At 54.4% G+C, this 26,302-nt stretch overlaps 1 protein-coding gene across 1 annotated transcript; it reads left to right on the plus strand.

The window, feature by feature from the left end:
• Window positions 1-6: 6 nt before the first annotated feature.
• PADI3 (peptidyl arginine deiminase 3) lies at window positions 7-25,499 on the plus strand (the record flags this gene model as incomplete). Its single annotated transcript, XM_084243126.1, has 16 exons — window positions 7-98; window positions 6,583-6,769; window positions 8,078-8,150; window positions 11,143-11,204; window positions 12,099-12,216; window positions 13,251-13,376; window positions 14,653-14,831; window positions 15,010-15,113; window positions 15,212-15,323; window positions 16,610-16,717; window positions 17,816-17,967; window positions 19,424-19,568; window positions 19,675-19,774; window positions 22,342-22,421; window positions 23,616-23,741; window positions 25,167-25,499. The coding sequence occupies 16 exons, from the start codon at window positions 7-9 to the stop codon at window positions 25,398-25,400; spliced, it is 1,998 nt and encodes a 665-aa protein (XP_084099252.1). The 3' UTR covers window positions 25,401-25,499.
• Between the last annotated feature and the right edge of the window lie 803 nt (window positions 25,500-26,302).

The raw sequence follows: 26,302 nt of genomic DNA on the forward strand, positions 1-26,302 counted from the left end.
GCCGGCATGTCCATGCAGAGGATGGTGCGCGTGTCCCTGGAGCACCCCACTAGCGCTGTGTGTGTGGCTGGCGTGGAAACCCTCGTGGACATTTATGGGTGAGTGGCAGCAGCCTAGGGGGGTGCAGGCATTGGGGCTCTCTCGGCAGGCCGTGCAGGGCTTCCTGGGGCCCAGGCCTGGCCTGACAGACCTCTCTCAAGCCTTGGCCTTGGAACAGCAGCCATTTCTGGAAACACTGGGTCCTCCCCTTTCTCATCTGGGCATCTTGAAGACCTCAGCCAGGGGACTTGAAGTCGAGGACACTGACCGGGACAGAGAGGCTCAGAATGGCTGTGTTCCCATCTAGGGTTTTGGAGGATTCTGGTGCCACATGGGTTTGGCACTTTTTTCTGTTCAGATTGGGCTGGAGGTCTGGTTGGAAACACAAGAATAAGAAGAGATATGTCCTTCCCCAGCCCCAGCCTGTGAGCTCTGAAACAGCGTCAGTCGTTGAACAAATCACTTCGACGTACACAGCACTTTCCTGTGCCCGGCCTGGCCTGAGAGCTTGGAAGGCCTCTTGAATTAGCCTCTTGGACTTTAACTCTTGAATTTAACTTTCACAACTTTCACAAGCTGAGACACAGTGAGGGCAGACCATTTGCTTGAGTCACACAGTTACTAAGTGGCTTTAAACCCATTTGTGGTCAAGTGTCTTATGACCGACTGTGCCGTGAACTTGTCCCTCACTCTGGTGGCTGGAGGTGAGGGCCCACCTTCTCTCTCCCCCAGGAAGGAGAGTTTGGGCAGGGTCTCAGCAGCTGGGAACCACAACAGGCCTGAGGAGTCTCCAGAGGACAAACGTGGCCAGGACTGGGACAGGAGCAGGCTATTCCTAAAACTGGAGTGAACTTAGCTGGAAGAAGAGAGGGGGTTGGCTCCAGGGCATCAGACGAGGGGGTGAGGAGCTGGCCACTGGAGGGGATCAAGTCTGGGCTGAAGCCTGGTGGAGAGTGGGTGGCGACCTGCAGGGTGGGAAGGGGATTTGGTGGCTCCTGAAAGAGGGGGGCAGCCTCAAGGCAGTGTCAGGAGGGCTCAAGCGGAAGGAGGGGTTCTGTGCCGCCTGGCGCCACCGCCTCCTCCATTGCTGCCTGCCCATGGGGGTGACTCACCCGCTCTGGCTGCTTCATACCCCTCGGGCAGATGTGTCTGCACTCTGACCTGCCTGGGAAGCCCAGGCCGCCCTCCCCCACAGGACTTCCTTAGCGGGTGGAAGATGGATTGGGGTGACAACAGGCAGAGGCAGCAGTATTTGGGGGGTAGCATGAATGGATGGGCCATGTTGGGGGTCGCAGAAGAGTTAGTGGGTGGCACAGTCACGGGGTGGGCAGCAGAACCTCTGGCACCAACAGAGGAGGGATGCTTGGGCCTCTGTGACGGGACCACCTTTGGAGGGGGGATGGAGGGGATCCTAGTTGGTTCATTCACACATTCATCAAGTATTTTGGGGGATCTAGTATGTGCCAGGCATGGGGACACAATGGTGAGCAGGCGGGTTAGTCCCTGACCTCCGAGAACCCTGTCCTTGGAGTTGGAGCAGAGGCTGGACCCCCTTATGAGGGTGCAGCAAGGGTTAACTCTAAGGTCCTTTCCAACTTAGAGGTGCTAAGTTTACAATCCGGGGTGCTCAGACTGTGAGACAGCCAGAGAAAAGACAGCGGGCACATGTCTCCCCCTGGCTCTGTGACTTAGCAGCTGTGTGACCTTGGGAAGGTCGCTTAACATCTGAGTCTGTTTCCTCATCTGCAGAATGGAGATAGTAATAATACCAGCGCTGGTACTTAGGGCCTGTTCCATACCAGTCACTGCCCTTAGCGATTGGCAGATGTAATTCTCACAACAATTCTATAAGGCGGGACTATTGTCACCCCCTCTTCATAGGTGAGGAAACTGAGGCACAGAGAGGTTAGGTAACTTACCCCATGTCACACAGCCAGTGAGGAATGGCAGAGCAAAATTTGGCCTTTACTTCTCACAGCTGTTGGGAAGACTGAATGAGGTTGTGCGAGTACAGCCTGTAGGTGATGCCTAAATGGGGCAAATGGTCAATGATTGAGGCTACTGCCACCACCACTCTCTCATCATCACATCACTTTAAGGCTCTGTCCTGGCCCTCTGGATAGCTTCATGTATCCCCAAAACTACCAGAAGCACAATCTCTCAACCATATCAGAAGGAAGAGATGAGAAAAGAGAAATTGGCACAGACTGAGCAGTCAGGGCAGGCTTCCTGAGGAAGGGCACTACCAGAGCCTTGAAGGATGCACACAGGCAAGACCACTAGGACTCTCTGTCTGTGGCAATGGATTAAACCCTGTCTTCCTGCCTTCTGTTGCTAGCCCAGACTAGCTCAGTGGCCTTTGCTTTATGGAGCAGGGCCTCGTAGAGGGAAAGGAAAAGTAGGGTAATACAGGAACGTGCTGAGCCATGCATTCAGGAGGATGTGCTGCCCCAATGGGAAGGGCAAATGTCACCCCTTGCTCTGCAGCGTGTCTAAATGTGTGAAAGGCCTGGGCACCCTGTCATCCGTTGCTGTGTCATCTTGAACAATTTTCTGCCTTTCCCCACATGGCCCTGAAGAGTTTGGCATTGAACAGTGAATTTCAAGCTCTGCTCTAGAGGCCTTTGAGTTCCTGACTGACAAAGCAACACCCTTCTGTCTGGCTTTTGTTCCACATAAGAGGTCTGCCCCGCCAGGTGGGGAACTGGGCCTGGGAGGCTGATGCATTGTCTACTCTCTAAACTCTCAGGGTTTTGGAGAAAGAGTTTGTATGGCTGCCATTTTCCAGGCACGGAAGAACGCAGCAATTTCCTGGCCCTGTTTCTGTTTGGGAGGCTGGCAGACTTAGGGTCTGGGAGTCTGCAGGGTGGGAAGGGGCAGCCACCTGCCATCCAGGCCTTGGTCTCCTCTGCCCAGGGGGCCGGCTGAGTGGGGGCTGATCTCATCAACCCTCTGTTTCTTGGGTCTGAAATGTCTGGTTTTGTTCTCCCGGAGTCTGAGGCCCCGAGCCCTGTAGGGAGAGGGTGGGGTGGCTTCACAAGCGTGTGAGGACAGAACGGAGGGTGAGTCCTGGCTCTGTCATCAGCTGTGTGACTGTGGGCAAGTCACCTGCCATCTGAGCCTCACCTGTAAGGTGGGGGTAATGTACCGACTTCACATGGCGGAGACCTTCATCACCCTCCCCGTCGTTGAGGGGGTGACCCAAGACCAGACAGGAGACCTGACTTGTCTTGGCTCCCAGGAGGAGGGGGGCTCACCTTGGGTCGTCCCCACACTTCCTGGGGGACCTGGGTCCTGGATTCCTGGGGCAGTGTCCCCAAGCCGTGGTTCTCAGACTTCCCTGGGCATCAGCCTAGTTTAAAGTGCAGACTCCAGCCCTGCAGCACGTCTGGCCCTAAAATTTGCATTTTCAGCTGGCAGGCCTGAGGGTTGCTGCTGTGGGGATGCCTAAGCCCTTCTAGGTTTTAGCACTGCAAGTCCTGCCCCTGGAAACACCCTCTCCCTTTGCAAACTGGAACTGCCAGCCACCCCCATCCACCATTTCCTAGGTGCCAGTGCCAGTGTAGTGGAAGCTGGGCCCTTGGGCAGATCAGAGGGCTCAGGCCAGGGGTCAGAGGGGCTTAGACTGTGCTGTGCCTGGACAGCCTCAGGTGGGAGAAGCCAGGCCCCAAGCCACAAGTGCCCCCTGCCAGGGCTGGGCGGGGAGCATGGTCTAGAGCAGATGGCAGCTCAGGGTGACCTGGTCAGAGGAAGGATTTTGCCTCTGGCCACTTCCCCTGTCCTCTGGGAAATGGGAAATCCATCTTCTCCTGGGCCCGATGCAGGCTGTCCTCCCATTCCACACCGTCTTAAAAAAAAAAAACCAAACAAAAAAACCCACTAAAAACCACACACAGTCTCCATGACAGCTTCCCAGCACAGGGCTGGGAGTCGAGATCTACCTTCTAATCTCTCCTTCCCGAACTCAGTTTCCCCAGCAGTGAAATGAGGGCAGGCGTGGGCATGGGTGCCTCTGACTTTCACTCTCTCTGGATGTTTACGCACACCTACTCTTTTAATCCTCTCATCATCCCCCTTTATAGACAGGGAAACTGAGGCAGAGGGCGGCCACGTCATTCCCTCGAGGTCACACACCTTGAGAGGTGGGGCTGGATTTGAACCCTGGCTGCTTGGGCCTGGTGTCCCCAGGCCTGGCCATCTCGCCACAGCTTCTTGTCTTGCCCCTCCCGATGGAGAATCAGTGCCGTCTTGGTCTCCTCGTAATAGAGGGACGAAAGTTAAGGGCGAGTTCTACTTAACCTCCTAAGACTCCACGGTGAAAACGCCTTCCCCAGATGTGCCTCCTCCCTTGTCCTTGGCTCGCCTGCCTGCCTCTGGGAACCTTCCCGGACACCCAGCCCACCCTCTCCACTGTCTCCGCACCCATTTCCTGCCCCTCATTGGCCTGAGCGCTCCCGGTCCTGGGAGGGTGGTTTCCGAGTCTTCCCTGTTATTGCATTTGCGCCTCACATTTGCTGGTAGGTTTGGCCAAATGGGTGTCATTGTCTCCCCTTTTTGTTTTAAAGATTTATTTTTGCACAGAAGAACTGGGGTACAGGCCAGAGGCATGGGAGGGTGAGAGGATTCACCAGAGACAGAGTGGGGAGCAGAACAGGCAGGTTGACTGAAATACACTGCTGAGGGGAGCAGCGGGCGAGACGGGAGCGGTCTGCTGTGCCATGTGGGTATCTCCCTGGCCGGGGATTGAACTCATGCTGCAATGGCTGTGGACAGCTTCACAGGTTGCATCTTAACCCCTTGCGCCACCAGGGAGGCCCCTATTGGCCCCTTTTATTGGTGAGGTTACTGAGCCCAGGGAGGCAAGGTAGGCTATTCAAGGTCACCTGACAGGTGTGCCACGCAGCCCATCTAGCACCTTAACTCTGGTGCCAGCACCCACAAGCTCCCTACTTCTTTGGCTCCTCCTAGGCAGGTATGCTACCTTATCAGGGTCCCCTAGAGCTCCATGCTGAGCCAGGGAGGTGTAGGGTTGCCGGGCTGAAATACCCCAAACTCAGGAAAACTGGGTGGGGCTTCACACCCATGGGGTCATCAAGGGTGCTCAGGGGGTGCCTGGCATCCACGGAGCAACTTGGGGTTGGGGAGAGCTCCATATAAAGTTTACAAGCTTCCTGGGGAGCTGGAGGTTGGGCACCTCAGGGGATGGGGCTAAGGAAGTGCTGAGAGTGCTCCCTGGGGAGGGAGGAGGCTGTGACCCAACTGCCTCCATGTGTCTCTCTGTCTGGTTCTCCATGTCTGTCTCTCTGTCCGTGCGCCTCTACCCAGCTCCTCCGCTGTTCCCTGATGGGGTCACCAAGGACAGGGGGAAGCACCCTCTACAGGTTAGCTGTAGACTTTGGGGGTAGGGTCACCAGATAACACCCAGGATGCTGAGTTAAATTTGAAATCCAGATAATTCATAGTTTTCAGTACAGGCATATCCTGAATTATTTGTTGCTTCTCTAAAATTCAAGTCCAACTGTGTGTCCTGCATTTTTATGTGCTGAATCCAGGAGCCTTGCTTGGGAGGCCACATGGTGGAGGAGCGAGGAGGGTGTTTTGAAGGCAGTTGCTCCCCTCCCAGCGGAGTGGGGTGGTGTCTCGGGTGAACTGGCCAGCTGTGGCCCCTCTGGAAGGCTCTTGCCTGTCCTGAGCGTCAGTTCCCAACATGCAAACGGCAATAATAATAATCCCGGCCTCCCGGACTGGTGCTAGAAAGGCTGCGGGGGTAAGTGTGCTGGGGGTGGGGGCTTCGGGGTCACGGTTATTGTTAGTACTCTTGTTATTACTCAGGAGCCGGATGTCCTTGGTTAGGATCCCTTCTCCAAGTCCTTGCACCTCAGAGTCCCCATCTGTGACATGGGAGACAGTAGTAGCACCACCTCTTAGGGTTAGTGAGCAGGTTACACGACATAAGACAGACCAAGAAACTCCGGGGGCGCCCAGAGCAAGAGCTCAGGAAGCGTCCCTGCGGTTGTCCCTCTGGAGCGTGTGTGCCCTTCCTCCAGAAAGCCTCTGGTCCCTTTGGTTCACAGTGGCTTCTTCTTACATGGACTCCCAGTGGCCCCTGACTCCTAGGCCTTAAATTCATTTGGCTGTCCTGGGCAGGGCTCTGTCCTCCGCGCCCCAGCAGGATCAAAGGCTCTGGGGCAGTGTGTGTATCTGCCTGTGTGCACAGTGGGTCCACAGAAATAAGGTGAATGGACTGATTTCAAATAGGACTCCCAGAGTCCCCACTGGAGAGGGGAAGGCAGAGCCAGGACCAGATGACATCAGGGACTTTGAACCCTACAATTAATGTCTGGGAAAGCCACAAGGGATGTGTTAATGAATGCAAAACTCCTGAATGTGAATAATGTGGGTACAGAGGCTTGCAGGGAGGAACTGAGAGAGGCCTGGAGTGGTCAGGGAAGGCTTCCTGGAGGAAGTGATGTTTACACCAAAGCTCAAGCGTCGGTACCAGGGCTGTCCCTTCTAGCACTTTTATGGCTTGTTTCTCCCCAGGTCGGTACCTGAGGGCACGGAGATGTTTGAGGTCTACGGGACCCCCGGCGTGGACATCTACATCTCTCCCGGTGTGACCAGGCGCGGGGAGCGGGAGCGCGCCGACACCAGGCGCTGGCACTTTAATTCAGGCTCGGAGATCATTGTGATCATGAACTCTCCCAGCAACGATGTCAATGACAGCCATGTGAGCAGGTCCCCTGGTCTGTGGCTGGGATGGGGGGGCAGTATCCAGCACCACAGGGCCAGGCCCTTTCTTTGCCCCGGGATGGGGGTAGCCAACGGGTATGTTCTGCACACTGCATGCCACCAGCCGTCACATCGCCCGTTTCCTCATCTGTAAAGTGGGGAGAGTCACGGCTCCTTCCTTCCAGTGTTACCACGGGGAGGGGCCTGAGCAGCGTTGGCGCCTTCTCTTGCTTCCCAAGACCCCTTCCTGTTCTATATGGGACCTCAGTTTCCCCATCTGTAATGGGGGTTGATTAGGTGGTCTCTGCCACTCTCAGTGAAAGAGGAAACGGCTGGGGGAGGGACCCCTTCCCCAAGCTGCCTCGCTTCCCCTTGGTTCTTCTGTGCTCTGCCCCACCCCAGCCCTCTCAGAGGCACCATCACTTCCCCTCCTGGCCTCCTGCTCATCCAGTGAGCAGGGGTGAGTCTCAGAGGCCCCAGATGTAAGCAATATTCCAGCCCCAGAGCAGGGGCATTTAATAGAGAAATGGGGTGGTCCTTGAGCCGGGCACAGGAGAGCCCCCTTATTGGGGTGATGGGAAGCCGCCTGTGTGGGAGCAGCAGCTTCCCTCTCTGCTCAGGAGTGACATTTGGGAAACTGGCCCTTTAAGGAGCACTGAGCAGGCGGAGGCACCCCAGGGCCCTAACCTCATCCAGCCCTCACAGCAGCCTTGAGAGGCCACATCTGATCCCCACTGCACAGGTGGGGCCCCTGAGGTTCGGAGTAACTGTCTCCAGGGCCACACAGCTGACCAGGAAAGCTAGAATTTAGTAGGCCTGCCTGACACATAGGGGTACACGTCCTCCATCACCCCATCACCCATCCTGTCTATGCGTCTAGACTAAGCCTCTCTGCTGAGGCTGGTGAGGGGGGTTCTCAATGAACCCATTTTACAGAAGTATAAACTGCTACAGAGGTGGGGGTAGTTTACCCGAATCACGTGGTCAGTGAGCAGTGGAGTTGGTGATGATTCCCACAGCAGGAAAGAGAACCAGCCAGCCTGGGAGGGGCCCCTCCTGGGTGCCCTGCTGTGTGGGTGCCCTGCTGTGTGGGTGACTCATCCTTGCCCCAAGGATGACAGCGGTTGAGGAGGGCATGGAAAAAGATAGCACAAAGAAGGTTAAAGGAAGACTTAGGTTGATAAACTATTAGTAGCCAGAGATTCTTGAGACCTCTTTCCTTCCTCACCTGATCCCCCAAGATCTGTCTTTTGGGGTAGGGACTCTTGGCTTCAGCTGGTTTGATCCTGGGCCCATCTGTCCACAGATTCAGATCTCCTACCACTCCAACCACAAGCCCAGGCCCCTGGCCTACGCGGTGCTCTACCTCACATGTATTGGTAAGTTAGGGGTGTGCTGAGGGCCTGGCCAGGGGCCCCAGCCAAGGGCAGGGTGGGGACTGGTTAGTAATGACATTGAACAAGTGCATATTTAAAATATCACATCGTAAAAGAGTATACAGTCAAAAGCAAACCTTCCTTCCTCTAACCTAAGACAGTTCTCCCAGCCCAGCATCCTTCTAGAAATAGGCCGTGCTTATACAAGGAGACACATGCCTACCTGTCTATTTCCCCCCTTTGTAAGCAAACGGAAGCATTCTATAGACATGGAGCTGGACCTTGCTTTTTCTAACTTGAATTTTGTCTGCCAATTCCCCACTAATTGACGGTTTGTAAACTGCATGCAAGATGACTCAGATGTTGGCACCATCAGAAAGGAAATGTAGGCGACGTGATTAGTAAGTTAAAGGCGCTAGAGGAAAAGATGAATTGCATGCATGAACAGATGGCATGTCAGCATGATGAGAGCAAGAAGGAGCCGAATGGAAGCACTAGAAATAAAATTCGCAATTAGAGAGAGAAAAATGCCTTTGATGGCTTCACAGGTAGACTCACCTGAGCTGGAGAATTGGTGACCTTGAAGATGGGGCAGCAGAAGCCACCCCGATGAGACACGAAGAGAGAAGGGAAGTGCAATGAACAAAAATGCCAGAGCCAAGATCCAAGACCTCTGGGGCAGTGCCAGTCACACTCACTGACATTCTTAGCCAAGTCCCAACTGGCTCTGTTATAAAACTTTCTAGAACCAGGGGCCTCCCTGGTGGCAAAAGGGGTTAAGTACAGCACTATGAGGCAATCTGCAGCCTCTGCAGTACAAATTCGATCCCCAGCCGGCCAGGGAGCTACCCACATGGCGCGCAGACCTCTCCTGTCTCCCGCTGCTCCCCTCAGCAGTGTATTTCAGTCAGTCCGCCTGTTCTGTTCTCCACTCTGTCTCTGGGGAATCCTCTTACCTCTCAAACCTCTGACCTGTGCCCCAGCTCTTGTATGCATAAATAAATAAATCTTAAAAAAAAAAATTAAAACTTTCTAGATCTGATCCTAAAACTCATATGCAAAAGCAGAGTGAGAAGAGCCAAACCTCTTTTGAAGGAGAGGCAGGTGAGGGGATTCAAGACCTCTGTTTTCAAGCTACAATGCTTGAGGCCGTGTGAAATCGGTCTCCATGGAGACCATGGGGCAAAGAAAGACCTGGACAACGACCCTCATTCAGGTGTTTATCATATCAGAATGAAAGATTTTCACACCTCCTCAAAAATAAACTTCAGATAAGGTAAAAATCTTAAAATCAATATCTTAAAGCTTTTAGAAGATACTATCTGTAACTTAAAAGTGGCAAAGATTTTCTTTAATAAGGTAAAAGAAAAATGCAGCCCATATAGAGGGGAAAGACTAATACATTAGACTGTATTCAAATTTGAAATTTGTATATGACAGAGGACAGGTGAAAAAGTCAAATGATGGCCTGGGAGAAGAAATTAGCAATTCATTTAGTTGACTCCGTACATATAAGTTATGGGGAGCTCCAGACCCCCCCACAACCCCAGTTCATAGTTATGAGCAGAAAATATGAACAAGCAATTCATAGCAGAGAAAGTCCCAGTGATCAGAATGCTTAACTCACTTAGCGTGGCCAAGAGCGTGGAACTGGGGCGCTCCCTGTACTACGGGTAGGAGTTTGCGTGGGCACAGGCACTTGGCAAGCACTTAGCAAGAAAGGGGAAAAATACTCATTTTCACATTTTTAAAAGCAGGGCTGCAGAGTTATAGAGAATGTCCATTGAAATGTTTGATACCTATTGCCAGATTGTTCTCCAAAAAGAGCGCGTGGTTTACACACCTGCCGTGTTTGGGAGCACGTTGGCAACATTCGCTACCAAGCTTTTCTGTTTCTGCCAACCTCCTGAGACGTTGCTTTCATTTGCCTTTCTTTAGTTAGGACTAAGATTGGCTCTCTATCTCCCATCCCCTACCCCAACACACACCCCCTGTTCAAAGTATATTAAGCTTCACTGATGTGTACACATACACACACACCCACACTCACGCACACTCACTCACAAACAGTGATAAAGCAGCCATCGCCGGTTCAGAAATAGAACATGACCAACATGCCCCCGCTGTATCCCTCTTCCGTGCTGCTCTCTGATCATAAACACCCCCCTCTTTCCCCTAAGCTAACTACTCTCTTGTCATCAGTAGAAATCTTATGATTTTCTTCATGGTTTTATCATCTGAATATACATTCCCAAATAATACCGTCTCCTTCTGCCAATCTCTGAATTTTCTGTGGCTGGACCATCCCGTACGTCTTCTTTGGCACCGACTTTCTTTTGCTCCTTATGGCTGTGATATTTACCCACCTGTCACGTGGTGGGTGGGTATCTTTTTGCATGTCTAAAAGTCATTTCAAATGCTTTCTCTCTCTCCGTGCTCTTCCACCCTCCTCCCCCCTGGAACGCTTCTATCTGTGTTGTAAAACCTTATTTCTAGGGAGAAGAGTTGAGAGGGTGGAATGGGGGCGGGGGTTGGACTTGGGAGTGTGAGATGAAGTTGAGGCTCAGAGGTGCCACCCAGCCAGCAGGTAGCAGAGGCTGGATTCACGTCTACATCTGTCTGATCCCCAGTCCAGGCTCAGAAAGTTTCATCCAGACCGAGAAAGTCCAGGGCAACCTGTGCTGGGGGAAGGGCAGGCCCCAGTCAGCAGGGCTGTCAGGATGCAGAAGAGGGAGGGGTCAGGGAAGGCTTCCTCAAAGGGAGCAGACTTGACCTGGGCCTGGACCTGGGCCTGGGCCTGCTGCTTCTTCCCTAAGCCTCTTCCCCAGTTCAGAAAGGGGGGCTCCACATGCCCCCCAATCTGGCAGTGTCTCCTTGGAATTGACTTCCATTTCCTAGCCCCAGATGGTTCATGAGGTGGAGCCACCTGTGGAGGCTCAGGCCTGTGTTGGGCTCCTGGGAACCTAGTGACTTACCCTCTGCCCTCCCGTTGCAGACATCACTCTGGATTGTGACGTGAACTGTGAGGGCAGGCAGGACAGGAGCTTTGTGGACAAGGTAGGGCATCTCAGCCTGGGCCCAGAAAGGGGTGTGGCGCGCGCAGCTGCGCTAGGCCGGGTTAGGAGGGATGAGTCCATTACAGGTATCCCTCTGCCTCCTCGTTGATGTTGAGGTCAGGAACCAGGCACAGCTGGGGATCTCCTTTCACCAGGAGAAAAATCATCACCAAGAATTATCAGGCCCCAATGTGCCCAGTCCTGGGTTAGGCCTTGCTTTGTGGGGAGCAGTCATTCTCTGTTTACAATCTAGGTCGGGGGTCAGCAGAATTTTTCTATGAAAGCAGGAGAGTAAATTTTTAGACTTTGGAGCTCTACTGTCTCTGTTCCAATTACTCCATTCTGACATGGTAGGTGTGGAAGAGCTATAGTCAATAAGGAAGTCCATGGTAGCGACTGTGTTCCAATAAAACTTTATTGACAAGAACAGGCCTTTGTGTGCTGACCCTCTGATCTAGGTGAAAAGAGAAACCTACCAAGTTTGAAACATAAAGAGCCTTGGGCTGAATTGTGGTTACATTAAATGCATTGGGAATTCAGAGAAGGTGGAAGAGGGCTGAGCAAGGAAGACTTCTTTTCCAAGTCTACTTGAACTGGGGTTCAAAGCCAAGCAAAAGAGGGCACTCCTAGTGGAGGGCACAGCAGACCCAAGGCTGGAGGGAAGGATGGATTCATCATGGGAAGGTTGCCTCTTGGGGTAGGAGGACACAGACTGCGCACAGTTAGGGGAGGCAGCTGTGTGATCTGGACTTGATGGTGTGGGCAGTAGGGAGGCATGGCAGATTCTTGAGCAGGAGAGGGGACCTGTCCTCACAGGGGAGAGTGAAGGAGGCCGGGGCGGTGGTGCCCAGTTTGGGTCCAAGTCCCATCGCCAGCTATGGTTTGCTCTTGGCAGAGACAGTGGGTCTGGGGACCCGGTGGATACGGAGCCATCCTGCTGGTGAACTGTGACAGGGATGACGTGACCTGTAATGACCAGGACAACTCTGACCAGCACGTGCACTGCCTGCAAGGTGAGGGGAGTGGGCAGCCCATGCCCCAGGGTATCCAGGGTCACTGCTCAGTTAGCCTGTAGGGACCCCGCCCCCCGGGGGGGGCTCTGACAGCAGAGTTCAGCCTGAGTTCCATCTCCCCAGCACACCTTGACATCCTGACCAGCCTCAGGCTGGTGGCCATCCTCCCACCCTCCGGGGCCAGCGGGCACTCACCTGAGGGGCTGAACCTGGAAAGGACCTATCCTTACAGGGAAGGGTGAGAGGGAAGGGTCTGGGGTTGGCTCACCTTCTCAGGGGATGCCAGCCGTGTTTGAGCATGTTCTGTGTGCTGGACCCTTTCCTTAACTCTCATGTAATTTTCTAAGTGGGAGGGTAGCATCACCCCAATTGAGAGATGAGGCTGTTGAGGCTCAGAGGCCCGGAGATGCCTGAAATCACTTGGTCTGTGGCTGATGAATGCTTCCTTTTCCAACCCTGAATCCAGCCTCCGCCCCAAGCACCTCTGGTGTGCGTTTCAGGGACGCCCCACATTCTGTTAATGTACCCCAGTCCTGTGAAGAAGGTTGAAGCAATGTCCCAGGGCATGGGCCAGATGCTTTATACACAAGACACTCCCAGCCACTCAAACATGGGCATAATTGTCCCTCATTTCAGAGGCAGGAATGCTGAGGCTCAGGGAGGGCAGGGATTGCCCAGGGTCAGCCTGAGTGATGCTGGGACTGAGGCCAGAATCCTCACCTATAACACTCAAGTGACCTCCCGGCCCTCTCCAGCACCCCTTCTGTGCCAGGCACCCAGCTGGCCCTCTGCACTTCCTGTTTCTCTGGGCAGATGAGGACACAGAGGCCCGGAGAGAGTGTTATGCTTCTGCATTACCCACTTCCAGGCGGCTTCCTGGTCTGCTCTTGATGGCTTCCAGTGTGTTCACAGGGCAGAGCTGGGGCTCCAAGACCAGTTCTTGGCCCTGACTGCCCTGGGGAGGGCAGCGAGCAGCAGGAGGACGTGCTGGAGTTTGGAGGTCCCCTGAGGTGCCGCCCTGTCTGGCCCCACAGACCTGGAAGACATGTCCATCATGGTCCTGCGGACACAAGGCCCCGCCGCCCTCTTTGACGACCACAAACTTGTCCTCCACACCTCCAGCTATGATGCCAAGCGGGCACGCGTCTACCACGCCTGTGGTGAGTACGTGCCTGTCCCCCACTGCTTGTAGGGGGGCCTCGGGTTCCCCAATAGAGCTGGGGGGCAGGCTCTGCTCTGGCCCCTGAGCTGATCTGGGGCTCCTAGGTAGAACAGTCAGATGTGGGATCTCTGGAACTGGTCAGCTGGTGTCCCCCAACAACCATGGCGCAAGCTCATCTTATTGGATAAATGGATTTTTAAAATATATTTTAAGTACAATTAGAAATTGTTATTATTGAAACTCTCAAACATACACAGAAGCAGAGAGAACAGTGAAACCAACCCTCATAGCTAGCCGCTCACGTTAGTCATCACTGTCACCTTTCTTGACGCATCTGACACTTTCTGCTTGCTGAGGTGATTTAAAGCCTGTCACAGACGCCACGGCCATTGATCCATTGTGACTCAGTGAGCTTCATGAGGCCACCAGGCCATTATCCCACTACAGAAAAGGATGTACAATAGCTTTAAAAAATCTATTTCTACACGTGTAATAAGATAATCATGTTTTAAAAGATCAAAAATATAGACGCACATAAAGTAAAAAAATGAGTCCTCAATCCCTACTCCCAAACCTGACTCTTAAAATGTATTCACTGTTCATCATTCAATATATGTTCTTTCTGAATTTTTTCTATATATGCTAAATGTGTGTGCGTGGCACGTACATATTCTGCTGTCCACACTGTATCTTTTGTTGAGTCATGTATCCTACACATCTCTCTGCATATATGTTTAACTCTTCTTCATTCTTTTACCCAGCTGTATAGTATTCCAAAGCCAGCTGGTGCTGTGACTTATTTGGTTCCTACGACATAAAGTTGCTTGCAGTGTTTTGATTTTACAACAGTACAGATTCTTGGAGGGCAGGGACATTAGTCATAGCTGAATCCTGAGTCTAGAACCATGCTTTGTATGTGCATAGTAGGTGCTCAGTAAATATTTGTTCACGAGTGGGTGAAGACCCATGAATGCTCTTGTCCATATGCATTCTAAGAGAGATACCGTGAAGTGGAATTTCTGAATGGGGATAAACATTACTTGTTAGGTGCCTGCAAATTGCTCTCCAAAATGTCTGCACACTGTCTCAGAAAAGAATGCTCTTCCCCCTGCCTCGCCCCCGCTGGTGGTGAGCATTCTTCTCTCCTGGCCTGTGGGGGCTGAGAGCTGGGAGTTGTTATCAGGACTGCATTTTTTAGGTGCAGCTCTTTCTGCATCCCTCACACTCCCTAGTCCTGCTGGGGAGTCACAACGACCTCCTCCGTCTCCCTCCAGGTCCTGAGGACTCATGTGAGGCCTATAAGCACGTGCTGGGGCAGGACAAGGTGTCTTACGAGGTTCCCCGCTTCCATGGGGATGAGGAGCGCTTCTTTGTGGAGGGTCTCTCCTTCCCTGACTCCGGCTTCACGGGGCTCATCTCCTTCCACATCACCCTCCTGGATGACTCCAACGAGGTAGGGGGCAGCCGGGGCAGAGGGGGAGAACGGGGGGCTCTGTTCCCGGCAGAGACGGGCGTCGCTGGCCAGAGACCCCAGACTTCTCCACCACCCACTGGTGCCTGTCCAGGGGCCTCGCCTCACACAGGTCTCTGGACTCCGAGGCCACCGCCCCCCCCTCTCGTCTTCCCTGCAGGATTTCTCCCAGTCCCCGATCTTCACCGACACGGTGGTGTTCCGTGTGGCGCCCTGGATCATGACGCCCAGCACCCTGCCGCCCCTGGAGGTGTATGTGTGCCGGTGAGTCTGGAGGGCACTGGGTGTCTTCTGACCCTGCTGGCCCCTCTGGCCCCCAGGCTGGCTCTGTCCTCAGCCCCTCTCCCTGGGCTTGTCTGCAGTGTGAGAAACAACACGTGTTTTGTGGATGCGGTGGCGGAGCTCGCCGAGAAGGCTGGCTGCAAGCTGACCATCTGCCCTCAGGCCGAGAACCGCAATGACCGCTGGATCCAGGTAATACAGTGACCAGGCAAGGCCTGGCTGGGACCCCGGTGAAGGGAGAGGCTGGCCTGTCCCAGTGGTGGGGGTGTGGGTGCTGCTGGGGCTGTGATGTCCACCCGCCCCCACCCTTGGCACTGCTCCTTCTCATTCTAGACCTAGAGCTCTCCTCCTCACCTCCAGAACTTTCTAGGGACCCAGGCACACGTGGACATTGGATTCAACACACATTTACTCACAGGATCTGGGCTGGGCACTGGGCTGGGGCTGAAGGCAGGGCCTTCTCCCTGCTGTCGATGGTCTGGGCCAGTGGTTCTCAAAGGAACAGGATGTTGTTCCCCAAGGGACATTGGGAAGTACCTGGAGACATCTTTGGCCATCATGCTAGAAGCTGCAACTGGCGCTTCTCGGGTGAGCTCTGGGGATGCTGCTCAGTATCCGACAGTGCACAAAGGATGATCTGGCCCCAAATATCCTAAGTGCCCAAGACTGAGTCACCCAGAGGTGATGACTGATAGATGGCAGTAAAAATTCCCAGCCCGACCATCTCAGATGGAGCTGGCATAGCAGGGTCTGGAGGAGGTGGCATCACCTTTGGGGCCAGGGCAGAGTGCCAGGAGGGAGCCAGAGCAGATGTGGCAAATGGATAGATAGTGATTTCTATCCTTTATCGAGTCGAAGGTTCATACAGCTTCATTTCATCTTTTTGACAAGACAGCTCCCTGTTGTTACCCCTTAGGAAATGGGTCGGGGCACAGAGAGGGACTCAGTGCCTGGTGGTCCTAGCAGAGGAAAGCATGTGCAAAGGCCCAGGGGTGGAGGCCTGAGAAGGGATGCTTCCTGCTCTCTTTGGCCAGGGCCAAGTTTCTGGGAAGGGCAAGAGTCAGGGTGGGAGAGATTGAATCCCAAGCTCAGGAGCTTTTGTTTTGGCTGGAGGTTCACCCCTGAGGTGAGGAGGAGAGCGCTGGGTCTAGAATGAACGGCTGTCAGTCCCTTGTGACCACATGTGAGGGCCAAAGGTGCTGGCCCCTAAGTCTCCCCCTGTGTCCTCTCGGCCCTGGCCTGATGTGGGGACATGCCCAAGGTTCATGCGTGTTTATTCCCAACCCATCTTATTGTGTGACCCCAAGGCAGACCCCCTCTCTGAGCTCCTAACCCTTCCTCTAGCCGGCAGACATGGTGACCCCCTCCCCAGGAGCAAGGCAGGGGACCCTGTGAACAGTCTGCCCAATATGCTTAGTGTCCAGCTGGAGGAGAGGCTGCAGGCTGTCCACGTTGGGCATCTCTCTCTTCCTTTGCAGGACGAGATGGAACTGGGCTACGTGCAGGCGCCACACAAGACCTTCCCAGTGGTCTTTGACTCCCCCAGGAATGGGGAACTGCAGGACTTCCCCTACAAGAGAATCCTGGTGAGTGTCCGGCCTGCAGCTGGGCTCCTAGCTGAGGGGCCTTACCTGGAGGGCCGTCCCTACAACCTCCTACTTTAGGGACAGCAACAGAGGTACCAGGTGAAATGCTGGTGATGCCCAGTTAAATTTGAATTTCACATATGCAATGAGTAACTTCTCGGCAAAAGTATGTCCCAGACAGTGTGTGGGACACATTTATACTAAATACATATTGGTATTTACCTGAAACTCTAATGAACAGGGCATCCTGTACTTTTTATTACTGGGTCTGCAGCCCCAAGATGGGGGCAGGACAGTGCACTGCTGAGTACATAGGTTTGGAGTCGGGACCACCTGGCTTTGTCACTCATATGCTGTGTGCTCTTGCACGAGTCACTTCCCCCTCTGAGCCTCAGTTTCCTTGTCAGTAGAGAACATGTGTTAGTCCATGTGAGGTTTCGCCATGTCTACACAGAAGGGGCACACGACACTGTTACTGGTATAATTATTCCTAATAAAATAAAGAGGGTGTCTCAATGGACCTTCTAGAGGAAAGAGGGTGGACTCTCCTGGTGCCATAGAGAATGGGAGGTCTCTCCAACCCCCCACTGGATCACAGGGCGCAGGAGCTCTCTCCTGCACCTCAACGTTATCTAAGTTGCAACCAAGAGATGGCATGGGGAGTTCTCTCCTTCTCCAGGGGCAAAAGACTGAGGCTCAAGGGGTCACTACCAGCCTTGGCCCCCAGGGGCAGGTCACCCCAGTGCAGCCAGATACCTGCTCCTGGACTTCCAGGCAGGCCGTGTGGAGGGTCAGGGGTGGCCATGGCCTTGGGCTCTCTGATGGGGGCGTCTAGGTGCACCAGGGCCCTCCTGCTGTCCCAGTGGCCATGGGCATGACGTGCCCCATACGGCAGCAGGGCCAAGGCCATGCGTCCCGACGTTGGCCTGTGCACGCAGGAAGCGCTGACTAGCTAGAGCCTCATCTTTGACTCAGTATTTCTATTTGAAGAATAGGAGGTCCCTTCCACCCCATCTTAAGGGAGCTCAGAGTCAGAAAGCTTGTTCATGCTCTCCCCAGTGAGCCCCCAACCCAGCCTGACTCAGTTTCCCCTACCAGGGTCCAGATTTTGGCTACGTGACTCGGGAGCCACGGGACAACTCTGTGTGTGGCCTGGACTCCTTTGGGAACCTGGAGGTCAGCCCCCCAGTGGTGGCCAACGGGAAAGAGTATCCACTGGGGAGGATCCTCATTGGGGGCAACCTGCCTGGGTGAGCAAGGGACAGCGGGAGGTGTTCCTGGGGTAAGGCTGAGGGCGGAGGGTGATGGTGGCTGGGAGTGCGGGGGGACATTCCTTTCCTCAAAGACAACCAAAAAGGAGTGATGAAGGTATAGTCCTGGATGTGGTGGTGGGGAGAGCTGTGCTGTTCACCAGGCATGGTCCACCTCACCTCAGGAATAAGCAGGGACCTAAGAGGTCGTTCAGTCCAACCATTTCATCTTACAAGTGCACTCAGAAGGCAAGATCTGAGAAGATCACATGGATTTCGACATTATGGTTGGAGTTAGCCTTTCCGATTGCTATCAATTACTAGTGATGGAAGAAAAGGCTGTAGTCTAACTGTCCTGGGAGAAAATGCATTTAAGTGAAAACTGATTTATACTATAATGTCAATGACTAATATCAGATCTTTTTCTGGAGTAAGAGAAGGGAGATACAGGACAGATATGAAAAGTATGATGGGAGTGAGAGAGGCAGGGTGAAGGAATGAATGAATGACAGATGATGGCTTTTCTTTTTTTTAAGATTTATTTATTTATTTATACAAGCACTGGGTACAGTCAGAAGCGCGGAAGGGTGAGAGAATTCACCAGAGCCAGAGCGGGGAGCAGAGCAGGCAGAAGGACCGAAGTACACTGCTGAGGGGAGCAGCAGGCGGCAGGAGAGGTCTGCTGCACCATGTGGGACCCTCCTCTGGTGGCCGGGGAGCAGCCGGGGATCGAACTGGCGCTGCAGAGGCTGCAGGCAGCTTCGCAACCCAACACTCAACCGCTGCGCCACCGGGGAGGCCCCAGATGATGGCTTTTCAACATGTGACACAGGGGTACTGCTGGAAAAGAAAGGAGCTACAGGTGATGGCTGTCTGCTGTGGAATAGACCAGGACATAGAGCCAACCAAATTCAGCAAAGCAGTTAGACAGATTTATGATCAAATATCAGGTCAATAAGCAACTCTGGGGGCAGGGAGACTAACTGTCCTCAAACACACGATCCCACAGAACGAGGAAGCTGAGGTCATGCCTTTACATACTCAATTGCAAATGTTGGGACTATAAAACATTTGGGGTGACCTTGTCCACCTCTCTCCCACGGATGTGCAGCAAGGGGAGGCTGCAACAAGAGGGATGTAACTTACATTCCAGGAAAACCCACCTGGCCATGGGGGATGAAATAGGGGTGACACCAGTGTCCTGGGAACTGCGGTTCTGAATACTTGCACGGGTGTGAGACCTGGACAGGTCACTGGGCCATGTGCTTAACCTTCAGCCTCGCCAAGAGCTCACCTGGGGAGTTTAAATACATGCACATACGTTCATTGTGTTTCCTGCTTACAAAAGTCTGCTTGTTTTTTGCAGCTTCTGTGGAATCTTGAACTCTTGCCATTCCATATTTGCATAGAGATTTTTTTGAGTTAAGCAATTTTTTTTTAACCCCTCGGGCCCCAGGTCGAGAGGCCGCAGGGTCACCCAGGTGGTGCGGAACTTTCTTCATGCGCAGGGCGTGCAGCCCCCCGTGGAGCTCTTCGTGGACTGGCTGTCCGTGGGCCACGTGGACGAGTTCCTGAGCTTCGTCCCTGCCCCCAATGGGAAGGTAAGGACTGGGCTGATGTGCCTGCCCCTGGCGTCTGGGTCAGGAGATGAGCTTCAGGGGCCACACTGAGGCCTGGCGGTCAGCTGAGTCTGCTGTCTACACGCAGGGCTTCCGGATGCTCCTGGCCAGCCCCAACGCCTGCTTCAAGCTCTTCCAGGAAAAGCAGAATTGGGGCCATGGCAGGGCCCTCCTGTTCGAAGGGGTTGGTGAGTACCAGTGCTGTGTCCCTTAGCACAGCTTTCCCGCACCCCTCACCTAAATCAAGACACAGTGTGGCTTGACAGAATGATGCAACTATTTAAGCAGGGACTGTGCCCCCAAATTTGGGGGTCCCCACTCCTGCCACTGCACACCTTGCTCCACCAGCTGCTGATACATGTGGCTGAAACAGAGCCACAGGGAGCACAGTGGTGGACTGTGGGCTTGGGGTGGGCATAGGTTGAGTGGAGACCTGGTCAGCTTCTGGACATGTGACCCCCTCTGCTCAGAAGAGTCCAGTCTTGGGGTTCAATGCTCTGCCATCATTGTCTTGAAAATCTTAGTAATTTGCATTTTGTGGTGAAATCTGATTAATCGATGGAGCATCTGTTGGGGGCCAGGAGCTCCATTTCCATGACCAGTCAGCCTTCTGCAGTCTTCCCTGATTGACTCTCCTCCACCTACTCTTGCCGCCCCTTGGAGCCTCAGCTCTTCAGACCCCCTGATTGCCTCTGCCCAGCAACTTTGGCAGCCCTCCACCTCTGGGGAGCCCTTAACTGGCAGTACTGTGGGGCGCATGGTGGGCAATGGTGGAGGTGAGCCTTCTCCCTCGCCCCTGATGCAGGTGCCGAGCTCACCTCCATGCACAGGCTGCAATATCTTGGACATCACCCGCTCACCCATTCATTGGGGTGTTGTGCCTGTGGGTGGGGATGCCTGGCACCTGGTGGCTGAGCCCACGCACCAAGTCCTGGCCAGGAGCCTATACCTGCCCGGCCCGTGTCCCTTTGTCTGAGGGACTGCAGCATCAAATTGCAAGTAAAAATCACCATGACAGGACCAGAGAAAGACCATGGAAAAGAGAAAAAGCCTTATATTTTAGTACCTTTAATGGCACTTTTCCTGTACTTTGAAAAAAGGGCCTCGTATTTTTATTTGCAGGGGAGGAATTCCGAGAGGGGGGCTGCTGGCTGGGGCTGGAGGGCAGATCAGCCTGCTGGAAGGGCTCTCAGATCCACTCCCTCCCGCCCCAACCTGAATGCTGCATAAATCCCAGAATCCTTCCTCTCTCCCAGGACCCCTGAGCCCTAAGGGAAAAGACCCTTTAGCCAGCTGGATCTAGCTTGGCTGGTGCCCGGCCTTGTGGGAGTTTGATCACGCCCTGGACCAAACCTCCCACCCCCAGAAGAGCTTCTGCAGAACATAGAGGTCCCCAAGTCTCACTTCCCACGTCCCCCTTCTCTCTGTTCATGCTACCCCCTTCCCAACAGGAGCCCCAGCTGTAAAGAGGGAAAAGAGCAGGCTTCCCCAACCCCATTCCTTCAGAGGTCTTCACTGGCTCCTTTGAACCTAGATTTAATCTGAACCTAGATTAAACCTTAAAAATCCTCAGACCCAAATTTTCCTTACCAGGCAGAGGGAAGGCCATCCTCGGCTTTCCTGGGGGTACCGTTTAGAGTTATAAAACAAGGCCCAGAACAGGCTGGGAAGGAAAGCGGGGTTCACAGCCACCATACTGTCCTGGACAGTTGACACACGGGGTGACCATGGGGCCCAGCGCACTCAGCAGTACCCCGTGCACCAGGTGCGAGGCCGTGTGCACCCCATGTGATCCCATCTGACCTTGGGGGAGCCCCCAAGGATTGCTACCAGCCCCTTCATGCCCAAGAATGCCAGGCTCAGCGGTGACGTCCCTGGCCCAGAGGTCTCAGCAAGAATGCGAGGGGTTGGGACTGGACCCCGGCCGTCCAGCTGTAACTGGGGTGAGGGTTTGTGGTGCCCACTCGTGGCCAGGAGGTCCCGGGAGCCTGTTCTTTTCCTCTGGTCAAAGTGTCAGGCCCTTTGTGAGCACTGGACCTGGGCTTGACTCACAACTGCTACACCTATTTCCTAGTGGTAACACCTAGAGCCGATTTTTTTTAACCTCTCTGAGCCTCCGTTTTGGCCTCTGTGACGTGGCATTAATGATGAGCATCTTGTGGGGTTGCAGTGAGGGCTGGTGAGGCGCTGAGTGTAGGTGTAGACCAGGGCTGCAGAGACGGCAGCCATGAGGATTGGAGTCATGGGGCTAACCCCCCAACCTCCACACCACCTCCCCCTCCGTCCACCTGTGCAGCCCGGCCCCACGGGCACCACATGGAGCAGGCAGGAAAGCTGGGCCTCAGGGGGAGCGCCTTTGCCGTGTTCCACCTTTTAGAGGGCACGGAAAGGGTCCAATAGTGTCCATTCGGGCTGGCACTGGTGGGAGGGTGGCTCGCCCAGTTTCTCCCCCTGTAGCCAAGACACCATCACCCAGTGCCTCGGAGGAGAGGGGCTTGTACGTTTCCAGTAAAAGGCGTCTCCATTTTCTGGGCACTCAGATAAAGGCCTAAAGGCCACAGCACTGTGGCAACCGCCCCTCCCACTCCCCCACACCCAGACTGCACAGGGGTCAAACTGACCACAGCTGGGTGGTACCTCCCTGCTGCCCAGAAGGCTCGCGAGCTGCTGACTCAGCGAGAACAGTAGCTGGGAACATGGCTGCTTCCCGTGGCGATGCTCCTGCCCGACCTCCATGTCGCTCTCTCCCCCACAGACAACCAAAAGGTCAAAACCGTCTCCATCAACCAGATCCTCTCCAATAGAAACCTCATCAGCTACAACAAGTTTGTGCAGGTACACGGGCCACGAGCTACACCTGGGGGGTGGGCATGGCTAGAGACTGAAGTCTGATGCTCTGACCCAGGTGGAGGGGGTCTGTACCCCAGCTTTGACTCGAGAGAAGTGCTATGAGGAGGATCAGCATTCTAGGCAGAGGGAACCGCACAGGCAGTGACCCTGAGGCGGAATGAAACTGAAGTGGTTGAGGAAGAGCCAGGAGGCTGATGTGGGGTGAGGGAGGCTGATCCCACAAGACTTCCCGGCATCACTAGGCCTTTGGCCATGGCCCTGAGTGATATTCGAGGCCACTGGGGTACTGTCTGAGCAGAGCAGGGATCTGCTCTGAATTATGAAAACCAGATGGTTTGGAAACCATCTTGCTGCTGCTGTGTTGAGAATCTACCAGTGTATCACGTTCTCAGCACCAAACACAGGGTACCCCATGCTAGAAAGCGGTAGGTAAGGTTCCACAAGGGGATATTTACAAAGGCACGAGGAGCACTTGAGGAAATCAACAAAGGATCCCGTAGTAGCCCCAGGCTAGGAAGAGGGGTGCTGTAGCCCCTTTCCCAGGCCTGAAGGGATTAGGGAAGTCAGCTGGTGCTGGAACCTGGGGCTGTGACCTTCACAGTCAACCCACAGTCGCTGGCACTGAGGGAACGGCTCCCCTGCCAGCCCCCCACCTCCTGCTGATCCCTGGGGTCAGCCTCCCAGGGCACATCACTAAGGAGAAGGTGCACAGTGAGACCCGAAGGACAAACAGAATTTCCAGCATAAGGTCCTTCAGGAAGCAAATGCCACGATGGTGAAACATGCAGGATCTTTTTAGACCGCACCTGTCAGAGGGAAGTCAGGAGGGAGCAGGAGGTGAGAGCTGACCCGAGGAAGGGCAGGTTGGGGGATTCATCCTGTCAGCCGACATGCAGGTCCGAGGCAGCTCAGCAGAGCTGCGTGTGTGCCGGGGTGGGGTGCCCCCAGCCAGAGCCAGTTCTCAGAGGAGGCCTGTCTCCCAGAGAGGAGTCTGTCTGTCTTAGCTTCCCCGCCACACTCAGCCACTGGCTCTGGGAGGTGCGGGCTCTGGTGCAAACACAGGCGGCGTTTCAGAGCTAGAGCGGACAGCAAGGCTCGGTCATTTCCAGCATGTTAGTCCTGCCCTTGTAGTTGAGCCACACTGACGGGGTCTCCCAACTCCGCCTCCCCTGCCCCCAGAGCTGCATCGACTGGAACCGGGAGCTGCTGAAGCGGGAGCTGGGCCTGATGGAGCAGGACATCATCGACATCCCGCAGCTCTTTAAGACCGAGAGGAAGAAGGCAATGGCCTACTTTCCTGACTTGGTGAGCCACCTCCCGCGACTTCAGCTTTCACCAAATGAAACTTTCACCAAGCTTCTGCTTTCCAGAGGAGCAGGGCATCGTGTTGCTGCCATCTTGGGACTGCCGTGGCTGGGGGAGGGGGGGCATGGGGCAGGTGGCTTGTGGAAGGGCTGTTTGTTGCCTGCTTGTTGTTGGAAGGCTCCTTGGCCAAGTCCTTGCTCGGGGGTCATCCAGGAAGGGCCTTTCCCTCCTCCCAGAGACACTCTTGATATTGGGGCGTGAGCAGGTGATTGCATGAGGTTGTGTGTGTGAAGGACACAGACTCGGTTGGCAACTTAGATGCCATTTCTGTTCCCTTCTCCCAGCTATTCACCCACCCCCCAGACTGAGGGTACCTATGGGGGAATACAGAGATGATTAAAGAGGCTCCCCATTCCTCAAGAGCTTCCAGTCAAATCTGGTGAGGGAGAAAGCACTTCCAGCCTAAGAGGTAGGACAGGAGACCCAAGAAGTCTTCATGGAAGAAGTGGCCTTTGATTGAGCCCCGCGGGCTTTGCCACTGGTACTTCTAAAACTGCAGCTTGCCTAGGGACCCCCTGGTCCTCCAGCCCCTCCCCACCTCTGTGCCGCAACGCACCCATCATCAGAGCCTTGCAGGGCGTCTGTCCACACCACTGTTACTTCACTCCGCCCGCCCCACGTTTTCCTTCTCTTTTTTAATTTATTGCCTTCTCCACTTCCTCTCTTGCAAAGCCTCATCACTCCCTTTCCTTCCTGCATCTGTAAGGAGGCCTTGCAATTATGTATTTGGCCCCGGCTTGTGAGCTGCTATTATGTATGTGCCCCGAGCTTATGAGCTGGTCCAGGTCCTGACGTTTGCAAGAAGCAGAGGCCCACCTAAGCAAGAGCTGTACCATAAGGACACATGAAACTGAGGGCGGGGTGGCTGCAGTGGGGCAACTGAAGGACCTGGAACCATCTCCTGTCACTGTATCCACAACATTCAAGCCTTCCCTCTTCTCCAGCTTGTTTTCTTTTTCTTCCCTGTCCCCGGGCACGAATATGACCACAACACGCAGCAAGACCAACCCTGGCAGAGCTTGACTGGCTCTCCCGTCATGTCCATTTCCAATACCCAAGAGAGAATTTGATTGGTCCAGTTGGGTCAGATGGCTGCCCTGGTCCCATCAGCCACAGCCAAAGAGATTGGGCTTTTATAGCACAAACCACAGCCGCCGCCACAATCTGCCAATAAGGAGGGCAGGTCCCAAGCGCAGGTGTTCCCGCAGGAGTGCACACCTGGCTGGCGTTCTGAGCCCCCACTGCGTGAGTAGCTCTTCTCAAGGCTGCCAAAAAGACAAGCCCAGGTCCTGCCCAGTACAGTGGAGGTAGTGGGTAGGATGAGGAGGAGGTGCGGCCCCTCACCTGGGCTTCCTCTCTTGGCAGGTGAACATGCTGGTGCTGGGCAAGCACCTGGGCATCCCCAAGCCCTTCGGACCCATCATCAACGGCCGCTGCTGCCTGGAGGAGAAGGTGCGGTCCCTGCTGGAGCCACTGGGCCTCCACTGCACCTTCATCGACGACTTCACCCCGTACCACCTGCTGCACGGGGAGGTGCACTGCGGCACCAACGTGCGCCGGCAGCCCTTCTCCTTCAAGTGGTGGAACATGGTGCCCTGAGGACCCCCACCCTCCATCCTCTCCCCCTGGGGTGGGACATCAGCCTGGTGATGGAGACTGAGACAGGTCCCTGAACAGTAAGCATCAAGAGACCCCAAGGTTCCAGATGGATCACTGAGCATGACGGGCCCTCTCAGAAGCCTTTTCCCTAGAAATATTCACTCTCCCCTGCAACCCGTTGGGTTCTCAGACTTGGTTCCTCTTGGCCTCCCAAGAAGAAGGACCTCACTTTTTGTGACCTCTCATGCGGATCAACTTGATGCATGGGGACCCCTCCTAACATCCCTTGTTCTACTCCCAAATCATCCGTTTGGACCTGATTGACTTTGGGGGTCTAGAAACATCTGTGCTTCTCCTCTGCCAGCTTGGCCAGTGTGTCCTGATGGAAGAAGGACCCATGATGCTGCTGTGGTCCGGATGCTTCTTGCTGTGCAGGGCCACAGCCCTACAGTCAGATCTCTGCACAGCACAGGGGCATTCACCCACAGCCCCACCTGCTGGGAAGGGTGGGGCCCTCCTGTGCTCCAACTACCGAGCTCCTAACCAGATGTTGAACTCTGTACGCCCCCTTCACATAGTAGGTGCTTCTAGATGCCTGTTGAAGGAATGATAGTTGTCCCTTAGCCTAATAAACCTCCCATTATCTGACATTCAAAACCCTGGCTTTGTTCCAGAACTTTCTGGAATTTCTTGGAGATGAAAATATCTGGGGAATTCCTGGAGACTGGGAAACCTGTGGAGGTAAGGGCGGGAAATATCCTTCCTAAAGCACAGGTGCTTCCTTGGCCCTGGGCCTTGCCACCGAAGAGTAGTATTAGTTGTAGGCTTTCTAGAAAATTTCCCCCTGGTCAGTGTTTCAGTCCTGCTTGTATCCTGGGGAGGGGCTGAGCGGGGCCAGACCC

Source organism: Talpa europaea, assembly GCF_964194135.1.
Source record: "Talpa europaea genome assembly, chromosome: 9".
In the NCBI taxonomy this organism is placed as follows: Eukaryota; Metazoa; Chordata; class Mammalia; order Eulipotyphla; family Talpidae; genus Talpa; species Talpa europaea.